Here is a 19,141-nt window from a genome sequence, read left to right on the forward strand (position 1 = left end):
GAGTCTCACTGTGTTGCCAGGACTGGTATTGAACTCCTGGGCTCAAGTGATCCTCTTGCCTCAGCCTCCCAAAGTGCTGGGATTACACATGTGAGCCATTGTGTCCAGCTTTAGGACCAATATTATGAACTTTTTTTTCTCTCATGGAAGTAATCTGCCTATGTTAATTACCTGTATAATGTACATTTGGACTCAGGAGCAAAATGGTCTAGAGATCTAACCCATTTGTAAGTTAGAAGACTCTTGTTCTATGCAGATGTGGCAGGAGAAATTTTATCCTGACGTCTGCAGAACACAAATTGACCTGCCAGCAAAAACTAACTCTGATTGTTATGTTAAGATTTTTTTCTTTTTGAGACAGAGTCTTGCTCTGTCACTCAGGCAGGAGCGCAGTGGCGCAATCTTGGCCCACTGCAGTCTTCGCCTTCTGGGTTCAAGCGATTTTTCTGTCTCCTCGGCCTTCTGAGTAGCTGGGATTACAGGCGCCTGCCACCACGCCTGGCTAATTTTTGTATTTTTAGTAGAGATGGGGTTTCACCGTGTTGGCCAGGCTGTCTCAAACTCCTGACCTCAGGTGATCTGCCTGCCTTGGCCTCCCGAAGTGTTGGGATTACAGGCGTGAGCCACCACACCCAGCCAAATTTACAGCATTACTAAGAGTGGAACAGCCTGACATTTTGTGCCTCCTGAATTGATGGAGTGTGTAAAATTTCCACATAAAGTATTTTTGCCAAAAATGTTTAATCTAAATCTTAGCAGGCTTCTCCAGACCCAGCTTTCAGTTTACAAGCAAAACAGAAACAAGTTAAATGACGCAATGAAGAAAGAAGAAAAAGGAATTTTATAAAACATCTATCCTTGTCTTCTCAAAAAGTCAATGGTTTTTATGAAAATAAGCTAATGGCTTTTATTTTCATTCTGTGAAAAATGGGGAGAGACTAGTCTAGGCAAAAAAGAAGAAACTATAATAATAATAAATAAAAGGCAACAAAAGAGACATAAAAACCAGAATGCAATGTGTAAATCTTGATTAATTCTGGTTTTGCGGGAAAAAAGCTATACAAGATATTCTTGGAAAAGTTGGAGAAATTTGAGTATAGATTTGTGTTAGATGATCTGACATTATTGTGAGTTCATTAATTTTGATTGTGGTCATGGGGTGACGTATGAGATGCCGCATGTGTATAAGATACGTGCTGAAGCATGTGACGTGAAGACTTGTGACATCCACTCCTGCCAGATCTAGATAGAATGTCTATGCGTGCTCAGTGAACTGTTCATTTAACTTTTCTATATGCTTGCAATTTACATGGATTATAATATATAGTTCAATATGTATATTAAATAGAGAGAGGGAAAGGGGGAAGAGAAGCTGAGTTCTATTCTTTGAGAACAAAAATTATAGAAGCACTAAACTTTTAGAGAAGTAACAAATTAATTTTCCCCTCTTCTTTTGTAGGCTCAAGAAAAAGGAAGATTGGACTATGCTAAGGTAGGCAAATTTTATACATACTGTACTATTTTACACATTTCAATTTGGTGTTTGGTTTTCGTTTATATTTGAAAGGTCAAAAGAGAATTATCACACTGAGAACTGAGGGACATTTCCTGTTAAGTAACAGGCAATAGCACATGGAATAAGGTTCATTCAACAAGAAGCCTATTTATTATTGCGTACCTGTTTCATTCCAGATATTGTATTGAGAATACAACGGTGAACTAGATGAAGTCTTTCCTTTCAGAATATTTACAATTCTAGTGGGGAAAATCGATAACTAAATAAAGGGCTAAATAAATAACGTAATGTCAAGTGTCAGTAAGTGTGATGAGGAAAAATAAAACAGTAAAATCACTAGCCGTTGTTGAAAGATGCCTATGGCCTGTGGACGGAAGACAACCTTTTTGGCCATCAGATAATACCTGGAAAGCACCTTACAGGACAGACTTGAACTCCCAAAGACAAGAGTTCTCACATCACCTGTGGAACTTTTGAAAACACACGTGCCTAGGTACCTCCGCATCAGACCCTCTTTCACCAAGATCAGAATCCCCTGATGGAGAGAGCGGTACAGGGGCAGGCTAGAGTGGTTTGAAAATGTCTCCACAGATAATTCTGACACATAGCCCTGGTTAAAAACTGCTGCGGGAGGTCAGATTTCAGTGCATCAGTACAGGCCTAGGAACACACTTAGATCACGTTCTGTTTTCCCCTTGGGGACAAATGGAACATTTAGCAGGTGTATGGCATGTGTACAGCTGCTTGGCTAAAAGAACATGTCAACCACCTGATTTATGCAGCAATCCAGGATGTGAGCACACCTGCACTCCAAAGACAGGGAAGGAGAAACACGACCCGGAAGGGCTCTGTTTGCCATGGGACAACCAAAACCCTCAAGGGCCTCTCCAGAGCTGACCCGGAACCTTGCACTCTCCTGGCAGCCTAGTGGGGCACACCCATGGCCCCTGCCTTTACTTTCCTTTCCTTGCTGAAAATAAAGTCTCTCTCTCTCTTTTTTTTTTTTTTTTTTTGACAATTAAAAAATAGATTTACTTTGAACCACTGGTTCTTATACCCAGAAACATATGTCAGAATTACCTATGGAGGTTTTTAAAAATCTGTAAGTCCAGGTCTCCCACTTGGAGAAGGTTGCAAAGCTTCTAAAAAGCTCTTTGGGTAGCTCTGATGTTTCCTTCCATTTGAATCACTGAATTTAGGTTGACTGGGATACTTTGGTTTTTGGGGTTTGGGGGCCATTTTGGGGAGAGTGTGGGAAACTTTTCTCATAGATTTACTAGGGGCAGCAAAGAACTTGGTCTCTGGCTTTTTTGGAGTCTGTCTCAGGTCTTTTCTCCCTAGCAAAGGATTTTTTTTCCTTCACTACCTCTTCTTTCTTTCTTTTTTTTTTTTTTTTTTAAGACGGAGTCTCGCTCTGTGGCCCAGGCTGGAGTGCAGTGGCCAGATCTCAGCTCACTGCAAGCTCCGTCTCCCGGGTTCCTGCCATTCTCCTGCCTCAGCCTCCCGAGTAGCTGGGACTACAGGCGCCCGCCACCTCGCCCGGCTAGTTTTTTTTTTTTGTATTGTTAGTAGAGACGGGGTTTCACCGTGTTAGCCAGGATGGTCTCGATCTCCTGACCTCGTGATCCGCCCGTCTCGGCCTCCCAAAGTGCTGGGATTACAGGCTTGAGCCACCGCGCCCGGCCCACTACCTCTTCTTTGAACGACTTTTTCCCTGGGCCTTTCCCTGGGGTCTAAGACTGCAGCTTTTGGAGTCTCAGAGGCTGTCAAGTCCTTTCTCTTCCTCCCATGAGGGGTGTTGGGACAGTCTCTCCTTTTATCTGCCTCACATACTTTCGCCTCCTTCAAGAAAAACTAGATAATAGGAGCACCTCTAAACCAAGGGCTTCCATATTTGTCACTCTGTCTTAGATGTGTACTTGAGCCTCATGATATACCCAAACGCAGGCTGTGGACTTACCCTGTTGGGTCTCCCATAGGCATACGAGCCCAGTGCATCTTAAACTAAACTAAACATCTTTTCTGACATCTCTGGCCTTTCTGTTGCTGTTGTTTAATGACTTCATATTTTACAGCAGTTTCAGGTTGACAGCAAAAGTGAGTGAAAAGTAGAGTTTCTATAGCCCCTAACCCCACACACATGCAGCCTCCCTCACTGTCGGCATCCCACACCAGAGCAGCACATTGTTTTGTTGAGTTTAATTGATGAGTCTAAGGCCGGGTGCGTTGGCTCATACCTCTAATCCCAGCATTTTGGGAAGCTGAGGTGGGAGGACCACTTAAGCCCAGAAGTTCAAGACCAGCCTGGATAACATGGCGAAACCCTGTCTGTACAAAACAATGTAAAAATTAGCTGGGTATGGTGATGAGCACCTGTGGTTGCAGCTACCTGGGCGGCTGAGATGGGAGGATTGCTTAAGCCTGGGAGCAGACGGTTCAGTGAGCTGAGATCATACTACTGCACTCCAGCCCAGGTGACAGAGTGAGACCCTGTCTCAAAGAAAAAAATTGATGAGTCTACATTGGTGCATCGTTATCACCCAGAGTCCATATATTGCATTAGGAAGGTTGCAGTCCTTGGTGCTAGACCTCTGAGCCTTTTTTCTTATCTTCTCTCCTGTGATTAGCACTGTCATTCCACCAGTCAACCATGTGAGAAACTTCTCATGTAAGAAACCGCTCCTACTCCCCACCTCGTGTTCCATGACCAAGTCATACCAGTTTTATAACCTACATTTTCTTGACTCCAACTCTTCCTCTTGGTCTCTCTTCCATTCCTAGTGCTCGTAGTCTTCATCTGAACCACTGAAAAACCTACTGCTCATTCTCCACTGCCTCTCTTTTGTCCCCACAGATCTTAACCAGCCACAGTGGCTATCTAAACCACCAATCTGTCAGCTTCCCTCTCCAGCTCAAAACCCTTCATTGCTCCATGTTGTCTATCCGGCACATTCATAGCTTGCTGGGTTGGCATATACAGGGCTGTGTGATCTCTCCCCTAAAGAGACCCTGCAGCTTCATCTCCCACGGTCCTGCAGCAGCACCAAGTTTCATAAAGCACACTGCTTCTGTTCTCTGCGCCTTCACTCATGCTGTCCCCTCTGCTTAGAATGCCCTGCCCTCTTTGTCTGGCTCCCTCTGCTCATCCAATGAAGCTTAATTTAGGATTGTCTCCTATGGCAAATCCTCTGTGGTTCCCCAGGCTGGGTTAGGTGCTTTCCTCAGATCCTCAATACACTATGCATTTCTCAGTCACTGCTCTTACTCTGTTATATTATAATGATCAATTTATGAGACAGATCCTAGACTGTGAGCTCTTGGAGGGCAGAGACAGTTTCTTTTTTCTCTTTGTATATCTGGTACCCAACGCAATACTTGACACTTAGTAAGTGAATGAGCAAGTAAGCCAGTGAACAGAGGCCATGAGTAAGAAAATAGAAAACACATGCAGTAAGTGGGGGAGAAGCAGCCTGCTGCAGGCGAAAATCAGGGATAGGGCATTGGGTCTCAAGGCAGAGAGGAAAGGAAAGCGTTTGACACAGTTTGCAGATATCAGCAGGGTTAAGAAGATTGCTTAGGAAAGTTGTAGTAAACTAGTTTGAAGATAAAGACTGGGATTTTTACTGTGGTAGTGACAGAAAACTAACATATGAATAAAAAAGGGGAAGAGTAAGGGAAAAGAGTGACAATTGAACACTGATGCTTATTTTGTTTTATTTTTTTTTTAGAGATAGGGTTTCACTCTGTCACTCAGGCTGGAGTGCAGTGGCACAATCATAGCTTACTGCAGCCTCCCACTCCTGGGCTCAAATGATCCTCTTGCCTCAGACTCCCGAGTAACTGGGACTACAGATATGTGTCACCACACCCGGCTATTTTTTTTTATTTGTTTATTATTATGATTTTTAGAAACGAGGTCTCGCTGTTACCCAGACTGGTGATGCTTTTTTTATGACTCAAAGAATGCCTCTAGGGTTTCTTATCACAGAAGCACTTGACAATGGAAGAGATTTCCATTGGAAAATGGCAAAGAGAAAAATGTGGTGCACAGATAAGAGCACCCCTGGACCAAACAATGGTTCTGCCACCAACTCACTGCAAAATCTGACAATAGGCACTGTGTTAGTCTGTTCTTGCAGTGCAATAAAGAAATACCTGGCTGGGGCCGGGCACAGTGGCTCACACCTGTAATCCCAGCACTTTGGGAGGCCATGGGGGTGGATCACCTGAGGTCAGGAGTTTGAGACCAGCCTGGTCAACATGGTGAAACCCCGTCTCTACTAAAAACACAAACATTAGCCGGGTGTGGTGGCATGTGCCTGTAATCCCAGCTACTCGGGAGGCTAAGGCAGGAGAATTGCATGAACTCCAGTGGCACAGGTTGCAATGAGCCAAGGTCATGTCTTTGCACTCCAGCCTGGACAACAGAGCAAGAGTCTGTCTAAAAAAAAAAAAAAGAAAGAAAAGAAATATATGGCTGGGTATAGTGGCCAAATACATGGCTGGCTTGGGAAGCCAAGGCAGGAGCACTTGAGCTCAGGAGTTCAAGACCAGCCTGGGCAATATGGCAAAATCCTATCTCTAAAAAAGTACAAAAATTAGCCAGATATGTTGGTGCACACTTATAGTCCCAGCTACTCAGGAGGCTGAGGTGGGAGGATTGCTTGAGCCTGAGAGGCAGAGGTTGCAGTCAGCTGAGATTGTGTCACTGCACTCCCTCCTAAAAATATAAAAAAATAGCTAGGTATGTTGGTGCACACCTGTAGTCCTGGCTACTCAGGACCCTGAGGTGGAGGATTACCTGACCCCAGGAAGTTGAGGCTGCAGTGAGCTGTGATTGCACCACTGTATGCCAGCCTGGGCAACGGGAGTGGGAGTGAGACCCGGTCTCAAAAAAAATAAAAAAGAAAAGAGATTTAATTAGCTCATGGTTCTGCAGGCATATGAGAAGCATAGTGCTGACATCTACTTCTGGTGAGGCTTCTGGTGAGCTTAGAATCATGGCGCATGGCAAAGGGTATTGGGCATGTCACATGGCAAGAGAGGGGAGGTGCCACATACTTTTAAACAACCAGATTGTGCATGGACTCACTGAGTGAGAACTCACTTGTCACCAAGGGCATGGCGCTAAGCCATTCATGAGGGATCCGATCCCATGACCCAAACACCTCCCACTAGGCCCACTTCCAACAATGGAGGTCACTTTTCAACATGATATTTGGAGGGGAGAAAACATGCAAACCAAATTGTTCACTTCATCTCTTTGGTCTTTGGTTAGTTTCCTCAGTACAAAATGAGCAGTTTAGAGTAGTGCTGTTCTATTCCTAAGCCCATTCTAAATCTGGGAGGAGACATTCTTATCCTGAGATCCAGACACACTCCTTCACCCAACCAACATTTATTTAATATATTTTTAAATTTACTTTTTTTTTTTTTGAGACAGGGTCTCACTCTGTCTCCCAAGTTGGAGTGCAGCGGCACGATCTCAGCTCACTGCAGCTTCGGCTTCCCAGGGTCAAGTGATTCTCCAGCCTCAGCCTCCCGAGTAGCTAGAATTACTACTCAGGACCCTGAGGTGGAGGATTACCTGACCCCAGGAAGTTGAGGCTGCAGTGAGCTGTGATTGGTGCAAGCCACCAATGCCCAGCTAATTTTTGTATTTTTTGTAGAGACGGGTTTCACCACATTGCCCAGGCTGGTCTCAAACTCCTAAACTCAAAGCGACCTGCCCGCCTCAGCCTCCCAAAGTGCTGGGATTCCAGGCATGAGCCACCGCACCCAGCCTTTATTTGATGTTTAATGTATTTGAGGCACTATGCTAGTGCCAAGACAACCACCATGAACACAACTGCCAGGGTTTGCCATCACAAGCTCCCTTGACTCCAGCTTCCATATCTAAAGTAGCCACTCCACCTTTGCTCTGTTTCTTTCTCCTTAACATTTATCATAACATAAAATTATAATTTTTGTTTAAGTGCATGTTTATTTCTTCTTCCAATAGCATGTAAAAGATCTAAAGGCAGGGGCTTTGGTGGCCTTGCTCATGGTTGCATCACCCTCCCTAGCACAGGCTTACACAGGAGTGCTTGACAAATATGTGTGCACAAGTATTACATTCATGTTATGTTAGGAGATGTACAGGAGGTTAGGAGAGGTTTGGGATCAAGGACTGTAGACTCAAATTAGCCATTTTAAGAGTTTTTGTTTGTTTATTTGTTTGTTTTTTGAGATGGAGTTTCGCTCTTGTTGCCCAGGCTAGAGTGCAATGGCACGATCTTGGCTCATTGCAACCTCCACCTCCTGGGTTCAAGCAATCTCCTGCCTCAGCCTCCTGAGTAGCTGGGTTTATAGGCGTGCGCCACCACACCCGGCTAATTTTTGTATTTTTAGTAGAGACTGGGTTTCTCCATGTTGGTCAGGCTGGTCTCAAACTCCTGACCTCAGGTGATCCGCCCGCCTCGGCCTCCCAAAGTGTTAGAATTACAGATGTGAGCCACGGCACCCAGCCTTAAGAGTGTATTGAGTGTGTAATACATTCCATCCCAAAGTTGCCTAAGGTTGCCTTTTCAAGTGCCCAGTAATAGTATTTCTCATGCCAGTAAATAGAAACCCACCCCTCCTTGAATATGTAGTGCTATTCTGATATTTAAAGACATAGCTTGAATCTAATCCAGACCTGTCATCCTGACACAGACTTAAACCCAAGTAACATAAAGAAGAAAGATTTTATCTTTCTCTACTAAGTCTTAGGGAGATGTCTGCAGTGTTATCCCTTATACAGTGTGTTATAGACTACTCGGCAATGCATCCCATGACCTAAGGTCTACTCCTCCTCTTTGTGTGCTCTGCTTTTTCTTGCATGATGTTCAGGCTAATATAGGCATTGTGCTTAGTGGCTTAGGGTTCCCCTGGTAGAGGTTATTTTAAAATGGTATTTGAAAAACTCAGCAGCCATTTCAGGAGACTATTGTGAAATTCATTTCTTGCTGAAAATTTCTTTATTTCCAAGTGATAGGTATTTGTAAACTCAAAAGCCAAATTTTGTCTGAAAATTCAGATATTAAGCAAGTGTGCAGCCATAAAAAGGAATGAGATCATGTCCTTTGCAGGGATATGGATGAAGCTGGAAGCCATCATCCTCAGCAAACCAGCACAGGAACAGAACCAAACACCGCATGTTCCCACTCGTAAGTGGGAGTTGAACAATGAGAACAAAAGGACACAGGGAGGGGAACAACACACACCAGGGCCTGTTGGGGGGTGGAGGGGAGCAAAAGGAGGGAACTTAGAGGTCAGGTCAATAGGTGCACAAACCACCATGGCACATGTATACCTGTGTAACAAACCTGTACCTACTGCACATGTATCCCAGAACTTAAAATAAAATAATAAAGAAAGAGTCCAAAAGAAAACTGTATATAATTATTTCCGTCATGCACCGAAATTATTTTGTCAGTTTCAGATGGTGAGGAAGCAGGGAAGAGTGTGGAAGGGGTGATCATTTCAAAATCATTCTCAACTGGACCTTCAAAATGTGTGTTGCATTCAGCAAAATAGTGGTCTGTACACAGACACTCAGATAGAAATTGAATTACTTTTTAATTGAGTTCCTGTTGTGATAGAGCCTGGATATGAATGCTTTACATGGCTGTAGTACCTTCCATCCTAAGATATCAAAGCACTTGACTACTATTAATTCATTAAATCTCTCCCTGTCTCTTAAAGTAGTTAACACAGCACTGGAAGTCACTCTCCTCATTGCTGAAACTCACCCACCTGGGCAGTGGGCAAAGATGGAAGCTGTTTAACTGTGTAAGGCAATCCTACCCTAGTAGTTTCAAGATGGAAAATCAAGGAATATCTTACCGAGTTAAAACTGCAGAAGTTGTATTAGATGGAACGTAATTACCAGAAGTGAAGTGTGACCAGGAAGCTAACACTTTTGCTCCAGTGCACAATGCTGTGGGGATCTTAATTCCAGTGACTGTCCTGCAGCCCCGGGTGCGCATCTTTTTTCATCTATTCCAGCTCCTTAGGCTTCTGGCCTCAAGGTTAGGCAGAGCCTCTTCAGCTCAGTGCTAGAGGGAAGAGTGCCACCTATTGAATTGTAGGAATTCTTGGAGATGTGTTGGGACTGGTGGAGAAGCCTCTCGGACCACATTCACGTTTGGTTTGCTATGGTAACTAATATATATGTCTAAAAGAAAACGAATATGTTGACTACTCTTGCTTAGAAAAACATCGACAAACGTCTGTGTATTTTCCCCAGCTGGAGCTGAGCGTATGCCTGTAGTTTAGCCTACTGCTACTTGAAATAAGCATGCTGCTAAAAGACTGAGGCAGATGGTATTTTTACCACTTCAGGCAAAACATGGCACCTATGGTTCGACTTTCTACAATTTTAATTTTTTAACATTTTCAAAATGGCTTGTTTAAATATCTCTATCACAGAGACACAGACTTTTTCCCAGTTTCTTTTTAATAATTGCTTCAGATATACAGATATGAATATATATACCATCAGTTGGTCAAAACCAGACTGTTCAGCATTGTAGAGACTGCCTTCTGTTCATTCTTTCACCAGTGCCTAGGACTGTGCCGTAAATGAGCTTTGACATTCGTGCTCATTTTGACACAAAGACACTAAATGGTTTATAATAGCTTGCATTATATTTATCTGTAGTAGTTCTTCTTCTTCTTCTTCTTCTTCTTCTTCTTCTTCTTCTTCTTCTTCTTCTTCTTCTTCTTCTTCTTCTTCTTCTTCTTCTTCTTCTTCTTCTGCTTCTTCTCCTCCTCCTTCTTCTCCTCCTCCTTCTCCTCCTCCTCCTCCTCCTTCTCCTCCTTTTCCTCCTTCTCCTCCTTCTCCTTCTCCTTCTCCTCCTCGTTCTCCTCCTCTTCCTCCTCCTCCTCCTCCTCCTTCTCCTTCTTCTCCTCTCAGTATGTTGTCCAGGCTAGAGTGTAGTGACTATTCACAAGCCCATTATAGTACTCTACAGCCTTGAACTCCCGGGCTCAAGAGATCCTCCCATCTCCATCTCCCAAGTAGCTGCGACTACAGGTGCATTGTCTCTGCACTGGCCTTTCTCTAGGCTTTATTGTGCATTTCATATCATTTGTCCCATGACTCAGCACAGAAAAGGGAGTTTTTTTGCTGTTATTTTTTTAATGTCCTCTTATGAGGATCATTCTAGGCACAGAGAAATAATTGCTCATGGTTAAGCACTTGGTAAAAGAAAAAAAAAATCTTTCAGATATTAATTCAGTAGCCATCCGGTTCTCTGTCAAATGTAAGAGATTTTTTATAAGGGTAGGGTTTTTGACTTGTCCTCCCTGCTAGAATTTGCTCAGGGTGCCAGAGTGGCACGTTCTGGCTCTATCCTCCCATGCCTCTCAGGCATCAGCATTTAGCAGCTGCTGCTCTACTCTGTCCTCCTCACCCCCAGAAGTCCTTGCACATTTGTTTTATTATAAAATGCATTTGCATAGGGCACACATTAAAATTCTCTTCCCACCAGCTAACAGTAGTGTCCACAGACATTTGCATTTGCATGATCACATATCATTACTTCCCTTTAAAAAGAAAAAGTCTTTCTTCTCATATCATGATTCTCCTTTCCAAGGTTTGCCCTTTTAGTCATTTCTTCTTATTATAGATAAATGCTTCAGCCATTTTTCTGCATATTGAGTCCAGAATTTTCTTTTTTGAACCTTGAATATAGAAATTGTTTGTATATATTATTGTTCTTTCTTTACTGACAAAGCCAGACTCCTTTATTCGTTTGTTTGTTTATTTATTTATTTATTTATTTATTTTTGGTAGTCCATTTTTGCTGCTAGTTCCTTCCCATGACCCTAGCAAACTGGCTCTGAGACTTTTTCACATTGGCACATTTAGAAAACAGATGTTGCTGTGTTTTCTCTTCCCTGTACCCCTTTCTTGGGTAGATGCTGCATCTCCTACCCTGGGACTTTACATTAGCTCTTTTTTGGCAAAATATTCCATGCAGCATCACTGAATGCACTAAATCTCTCATTTTCTCTAGCCTCCCGCAAAGATATCTTTTTTCTTTTCTTTTTTGTTTTTGCTTTTGTTTTGTTTTGAGACAGAGTTTAGCTCTCGTTGCCCAGGCTGGAGTGCAGTGGCACAATCTTGGCTCACTGCAACCTCCACCTCCCAGGTTCAAGTGATTCTCTCTCTGTTTTTGTTTTTTTTTGTTTGTTTGTTTTTGTTTTTGTTTTTGTTTGAGATGGAGTCTCACTCTGTTGCCCAGGCTGCAGTCCAGTGGCACGATCTTGGCTCCCTGTAACCTCTGCTTCCCGGGTTCAAGCAATTCTCCTGCCTCAGCCTCCCGAGTATCTGGGACTACAGGTGTGCACCACTGCGCCTAGCTAATTTTTGCATTTTTAGAGACAGAGTTTCACCATGTTGGCCAGGTTGGTCTCAAACTCCTGACCTCGTGATCTGCCTGCCTCAGCCTCCCAAAGTGCTGAGATTACAGGTGTGAGCCACTGCCCCCAGCTCAAGTGATTCTCTTGCCTCAGCCTCCAGAGTAGCTGGGATTACAGGCGCCTGCCACCATGCCTGGCTATTTTTTGTATTTTTAGTAGAGACAGGGTTTCACCATTTTGGCTAGGCTGGTCTTGAACTCCTGACCTCAGGTTATCCACCCTCCTCGGCCTCCCAGAGTACTAAGATTTCATGCGTGAGCCACCACGCCCGGCCAACGATGTCTTAACATTTAGGATTTCTATTTTAGTGATAACTATACAGACTGTGGAGCCATTGGCATTGCCCTCTCCTATCTTGTTCCATAAAGGACTTGTGATATAATTAGATAAGATGTTTACAGTAGAATTTAAAGAAAAAAATCCAAATCAAAATACCATAATGATATGGATGCAACTATGTAACTTTTTTTTTTTTTTTTTTTTTTTGAGACAGTCTTGCTCTGTCACCCAGGCTGGAGTGCAGTGGTATGATTATGGCTTACTGCAGTGTTGACTTCCTGGGCTCAAGTGATCCTCCCGCCTCAGCTTTGCAAGTAGCAGAGACTACAGGTGCATGCCACCACACCCGGCTAATTTTTTAATTTTTTTGTAGAGAAGAGGTATGACTATGTTACCTGGGCAGGTCTCAAACTCCTGGGGTCAAGTGATCCTCCCATCTTGGCCTCCCAAGGTGCTGGGATTACAGGTGTGAGCCACCATGACTGGCCCCTGTCCAAAAATTTCAAATCCCCTACTCCTCATTTCCTTAAAACCAGATTAAACCGGTTATTTTTATCTTGGCAATTACATTTCAGACTACTGTTTTTCTTTGTAGCAATAGTGAGTAGATTCTCTTTAATCTGTTTTTCAAAACAATTAGTTTGTCAGTTTTTGCAACTACTGCTTTGATTTCATATCTCCTTCAAATTGCAATTATTAATGATGGAAAAATAATCATTGATGAGTTTCTGTTTCTAGTAAACCATAGAAGCTTTTGTACCGTGTGAAACGTTATATCAAAAATAAATTATAAGCCAGGTGTGGTGGTTTATGCCTGTAATCCTAGCACTTTGGGAAACCAAGGTGGGCAGATCACTTGAGGTCAGGAGATCGAGACCAGCCTGGCCAACATGGCAAAACCCCGTCTCTACTACAGATACAAAAATTAGCCTGGTGTGGTGGCACATACCTATAGTCCCAGCTACTCAGGAGGCCAAGGCAAGAGAATCGCCTGAACCCAGAAGGCGGAGGTTGCAGTGAGCTGAGATCGCGCCACTGCACTCCAGCCCGGGCAATAGAGCGAGACTCCATCTCAAATAATTAATTAATTAATTAATTAATAATCACACATGCAATAGTATCTTAAACCGGAGTTGCGCCTTATTATTAGCCTTGGTCTTTTTGCAAAACATTTGCCTTCTGTACATTATTCATTCCTATCATCAAGCTAGTCTTTTTTCTCCTTAACTCTTTCAGTGTATTATTTTGCATTTGTCCCCAGTGACTATCATCTTGCTTTGATTATCTGTTCCTCTAATTTCTTAATGTTATTTTAAAATTAGATTCTTGTTCTCTGAGGTGTTAGCAATCCCACACACCTCAGTGGCATCAGCAGATTTAATGATCATAATCTCTATTCCCTTGTGTATCATGAATAAAATTATTAAATGATTTTAATGATAAACATCTTTATGACATCATATGACATGCCACCCTCTCAGTTGTTAGCCCAAATAATTTTTTTTTTGTTTTGAGACAGAGTCTTGCTCTGTATCCCAGGCTGGAGTGCAGTGGCACAATCTCGCCTCACTGCAGCCTCCACCTCCCGGATTCAAGTGATTATCCTGCCTCAGCATCCTGAGTAGCTTAGATTACAGGTGCGCGCCACCATGCCTGGCTAATTTTTGTATTTTTAGTAGAGATGGGGTTTCACCATGTTGGCCAGGCTGATCTCAAACTCCTGACCTCAGGTGATCCATCCGCCTCAGCCTTCCAAAGTGCTGGGATTACAGGTGTGAGCCACTGTGCCCAATCATCCGTCATTTTTTTTTTCTTTTTTTTTCTTTGAGACAGAGTTTCACTCTTGTCGCCACGGCTGGAGTGCAGTGGCACAATCTCAACTTACTACAACCTCCGCCCCCTGGGTTCAAGCGATTCTCCTACCTCAGCCTCCTGAGTAGCTGAGATTACAGGCGCCCACTGCCACACCAGGCTAAATTTTGTATTTTTCGTAGAGATGGAGTTTCACCATGTTGGCCAGGCTGATCTTGAACTCCTGACCTCAGGTGATCACCTGCCTCAGCCTCCCAAAATGCTGGGATTACAGGCGTGAGCCACGGCGCCAGGCCCCAAGTACTATAGATACTAATTTAATATAGGCAGTTATAAATCTTTTATTTTTCTTCAGATTCTATATTCCTAGTTTATTGCTGCTTGGTTTAAAATGTTATTTGTGGCTAGGCGCGGTGGCTCATGCCTATAATCCCAGCACTTTGGGAGGCCAAGGCAGGTGGATCACCTGAGGTCAGGAGTTCGAGACCAGCCTGACCAACATGGTGAAACCCCACCTCTACTAAAAATACAGAAGTTAGCCAGGTGTCATGGTGCATGCCTGTAATACCAGCTACTCAGGAGGCTGAGGCAGAAGAATCGCTTGAACCCAGGAGGCGGAAGTTGCAGTGATCGCGCCACTGCATTCCAGACTGGGAGACAGAGTGAGACTCCGTCTCCCAAAATAAATAAATAAATAAATAAATAAGTAAAATGATATATGTAAAATTTTAAATTATTTAGCTCATAACAATATTTAGTGGAGCAGTCTCTCCCACTCTTAAATTTACCATTTTGTACTACTGACCCCTAAAAATTACATATCTACATAATACCTAATATTTATCAGGAAGCTAAGTCAGGCATAGATTGTTGATGAAGACCAGTTCTTGATGGTAAGCATGGAATGGTGTCTTGAGTTTGCTCACCATTGCACCGTGAAGGCCTACTACAGAGCCTGGTGCAGAATAGTTACCCAATAAATATTTGTTGACTGACTGTTGGAATGAATGATGACCCAAGATACTGCACATGTTTGTGCCTAACCTCTGTTCTTCTAATTCATAAGGAATATTTAATTCCACCTTTGTTCCTCTTATTTCCCCCCAAGTATATTTTTAATCAAACGGTTACATCCTCAATGACTCGCACCGCCTGGGTTGAGGCAGAGATTCAGTTGGGGTAATCTTTTGAGTCTTAATCTGGAAAGCTAACTAGAAATGCCCTTCAGGCTGGCTCTGCGGGTGAATGCTCTGCACTGTGGGATAGCTGGATTCAATTATTGCTCCCAGTTTGTGGTGTCAGGAGCCACCTGTGCACAGGGAGAGCCTGTATGTCTTTATGTCGAAGATAGAGCCCTCTGTCCCTATAGAAAAGCCTGTTTAGTCCATTAAAACTGTTTTAAAGTGGATCTGAAAGGAATACTATCTCTTTCCTTGTCATAAAATATAGTGGAGAGGCAAGGGTTTCCCAAAATTATGGTTTTTGAGTGAAAAGAGAGGCACCTCTGTATAGATACTGAACATAGTTTAGTAAGTTAGAAGACATCGTTACCTAGATTCATATTTCCACAGTCATACACTAATCCTGCTGTTGGATTTTGTGTTGGATTAAGAATTTTTGTGATTTGAAGCTGTTCTGAGCCATCAGAAAGCTATAGTTGATTAAGCTGGTACATCTGAAGCCATTCCTCCATATTTCCTATGCAGTGTCTCCAAGCACTACTCAGCCTCCCCACTTACCACATCAGACGGAGTATTGATGCCTGATGATGTACTTAACCATCTTTCCTGAAATAACGAGGTGGCTATGTCCCTCAGTTTTCAAACAAAAGTACTTAGGTAACAGTAGAGATCATGGGACCTGCAGCATAGCTCAGTGAAGTGTGAAGTGTTACTAAGGATTGTAGGTGAGTTGATTCTGTCCTTTTCCCCCAAGTCCTTGACATTCTGGCTTGATGAAAGATCTTAACTAAGGCCGGGCATGGTGGCTCATGCCTGTAAGAAGGCTGAGGTGGGTGAATCACAAGGTCAGGAGTTCGAGACCAGCCTGGCCAACATGGTGAAACCCCGTCTCTACTAAAAATGCAAAAATTAGCCAGTCGTGATGGTGGGCGTCTATAATCCCAGCTATTCAGGAGGCTGAGGCAGAAGAATTGCTTGAACCCAGGAGGCAGAGACTGCAGTGAGCTGAGATCACGCCACTGCACTCCAGCCCGGGCAACAGTGTGAGACTCCATTTAAAAACAAACAAACAAACAAACAAAAAACAGAAAGATCTTAACTAAATCATAATAAAACCAAAGCTGTACCTCTGAAGATTGATTAGTGTGTAGCGCAATGGTGCCCCCTGTGGAAGCTCTCTCTATCCTAGATCTAAGAAGATTATGCTAACCTGTATCTTTGATTCCTAAGATTTGTGTGCAGCTGTCAGAAAAATAGGTAGACCTTTCTATGTGCTTTACTTTCTTTAAGATGCATGCCACTGTATGCGTGCTTTACAGCATACACTGTTTAAGACACACACTAAGCACCTTAATCAAATGGTTCTATCAAAATCTGTGAATCCCCTCATTTTACAGAGAAGAGCTCGACTAACCTAAGTGTTCACACAGTAATTATTTCACAGGGTCAAGATTCTACTCAGGTCTGCTGACTTCACAATGTGTATTCTCTTTTGTTGTTCATTTTTTTTTAAGAGACAGGGTTTCACTACGTTGGCCAGACTGGCCTCGAACTCCTGTCCTCAAGTGATCTGCCCACTTCAGCCTCCCAAAGTGCTGGGATGACAGATGTGAGCCACTTCGCCCAGTAGCAATGTGTTTTCTTTACCACCATACAGCTTCTCAAGGTGCTTTAGACATACAAAAAGTTGTTGTTGTATTCAGGCTCTGATCTTGCAAGCATCCAGAAAATGGTGTGTATTAGTCTATAATCTAACATACTCTGGTCTCAGAAATGTGATTGTCTAATAAATGGCTGTGCTAGGATTTATGTTTGCTGAACCAGTGTAATAATTATTGTGACTTTAAGCTGATGAGCATGCTTTACTTTTCAAAAAAAAATGTTTTATAGATAATAACCATTTAAAACAAATTCTGATCATCATTCTCTTGAGAGAGGCACTATCTAAATTAACAAATACACCTTCCGTAACACCATAACATAGAGACCTCCTACATTTGGAAGAGCTGTTAATCTTGCAGATATGATTACACTCACATGGCACAGAGTAATATACATTCTTCACCTCGTACACTGACCCCCAGACTGATGCAACCTACCTAGAAGACGTGGCTGAAGCCTACATTATTTCATTAATTAATGTAGGTAGAATTTCTCTGTCGTTTGAGGTGCTTTCTGGTGAAATTATAAATGTGTTTTAAACTCACCTTACATCAGGATGTATTTTAGGATTCTAGGAATCTAGGATCATATGGATGATGATGGTGGTAGTTTGGGGCAAGTGGTCCCTAGGTGTCAGCATCCAAATACTAAAGCACATGAAAATTGGAACGTGAGAAGGATATAAGAAATTTATAAGTAAGATAGGGAGCCAAGTAAAATAACAGAAACCTAAACTCACTCTTACATAGTTTATATATTCCTCAAATACCCTCAGGACTATTTGATTCCTACGTGATATGAATGCTGTCATCCCCCAGTATTCTTTTTAATTAAATAACCAGCTTAGTATTTGTCATGAGATTACAGAGCTTACTATTTATTGATTCACTCCTAAAAAAGCTACAGGCAAGAGTGGCTCATTGCTGCAGTCTACAGCCTATGACATGTTTTGCTTGTTGAATTTCTATTACAGAGTTTGCTAAAAAGCTTTACAGTCCCAGTTTTGCTTTTTGAATTTCAATGTGTAGAATTAAGTTTCTCTTTGGAATATGATACTAAAATTAAAAATTAACTTTGAATCAGAATATGGATAAATCCATGATTATTTATAAATCACCAAATATTCTTTTGGAAGACATGATAACCAAGAAGCAGTGATTGCTTTTCCTGTGAAATTAATCCTAAATGTAATATAATTCCATATTACTAACCTCAAATGCCAAACCTATCAAAGGTTGATGCAAGTTTATAAATTAAGAATTACAGTCTGCGCGTGGTGGCTCAAGCCTGTAATCCCAGCAGTTTGGGAAGCTAAGGTGCACAGATACCTAAGGTCACGAGTTTGAGTTTGAGACCAGCCTGGCCAACATGGCAAAACCCCATGTCTACTAAAAATACAAAAATTAGCCCGGCGCAGTGGCACATGCCTGTAATCTCAGCTACTCGGGAGGCTGAGGCACAAGAATCACTTGAACCTGAGAGGTGGAGTTTGCAGTCAGCCAAGATCGTACCAGTGCCCTACAACCTGGGTGAGAAAGTGAGACCATCTCCAAAAAAAAAAAAAAAAGAATTATGTTACATGTCTCAGCAGACACATGTGAAGAAAATAGAAAAAAAAATTACATTGTCCATTTTGTCTCTAATTACATTTTGAGAGCAGGCATGTCTGCTCATACCCTGAACTGCAGGTTTTGTTTGTTTGTTTGTTTGTTTTGTTTTTGAGACAGGATCTCACTCTGTCATCCAAATTGACCTTCACTCCTTGACATAGCAAACACTACTTTGTCTCAGTTCTTCTCTGCCACACTGTCAACAATTAGGTCAATTCTAAGTGTATCTGTAAAATTATTTAAACTATGTATAAATACCTCTAAACCATATAAACATGTTTATATGATGTAGATATATTTTATATCATATAAATTTATCCCTACCATATGGTTTAGGGGTATTTATACATATACAGTAGTATGGTTATATATGTTCAGTTATGATAATTTGTATGAAATGAGCTGTTGGGTTGTGTTCAGCTCTTTGTGGATGGCGGGCCACAGCGTGAACTCACAAATGTACTTAGCAGAGAGGGTGAGCCTTGAAATAAGCATTGAAGTCTCACTCCCAACAGGAGACTGCACACCATCCAGACTAAGCATAGTAGCCATATAGTTTTAAGTTAGAAAACAGTAAAATTGCCGGGCGCGGTGGCTCAAGCCTGTAATCCCAGCACTTTGGGAGGCCGAGA

At 42.5% G+C, this 19,141-nt stretch overlaps 1 protein-coding gene across 2 annotated transcripts in view; it reads left to right on the top strand.

The window, feature by feature from the left end:
• The window catches only part of PDSS2 (decaprenyl diphosphate synthase subunit 2), a 305,156-nt gene that overhangs the window by 265,826 nt on the left and 20,189 nt on the right, over window positions 1-19,141 (top strand). For both annotated transcript variants that reach the window (XM_023205943.3, XM_023205945.2), the window contains one exon: window positions 1,460-1,492. In XM_023205943.3, the coding sequence (XP_023061711.1) occupies window positions 1,460-1,492 (33 nt within the window). The remainder of the gene's footprint in view (window positions 1-1,459; window positions 1,493-19,141) is intronic.

Source organism: Piliocolobus tephrosceles, chromosome 5 (assembly GCF_002776525.5).
Source record: "Piliocolobus tephrosceles isolate RC106 chromosome 5, ASM277652v3, whole genome shotgun sequence".
Lineage (NCBI taxonomy): Eukaryota > Metazoa > Chordata > Mammalia > Primates > Cercopithecidae > Piliocolobus > Piliocolobus tephrosceles.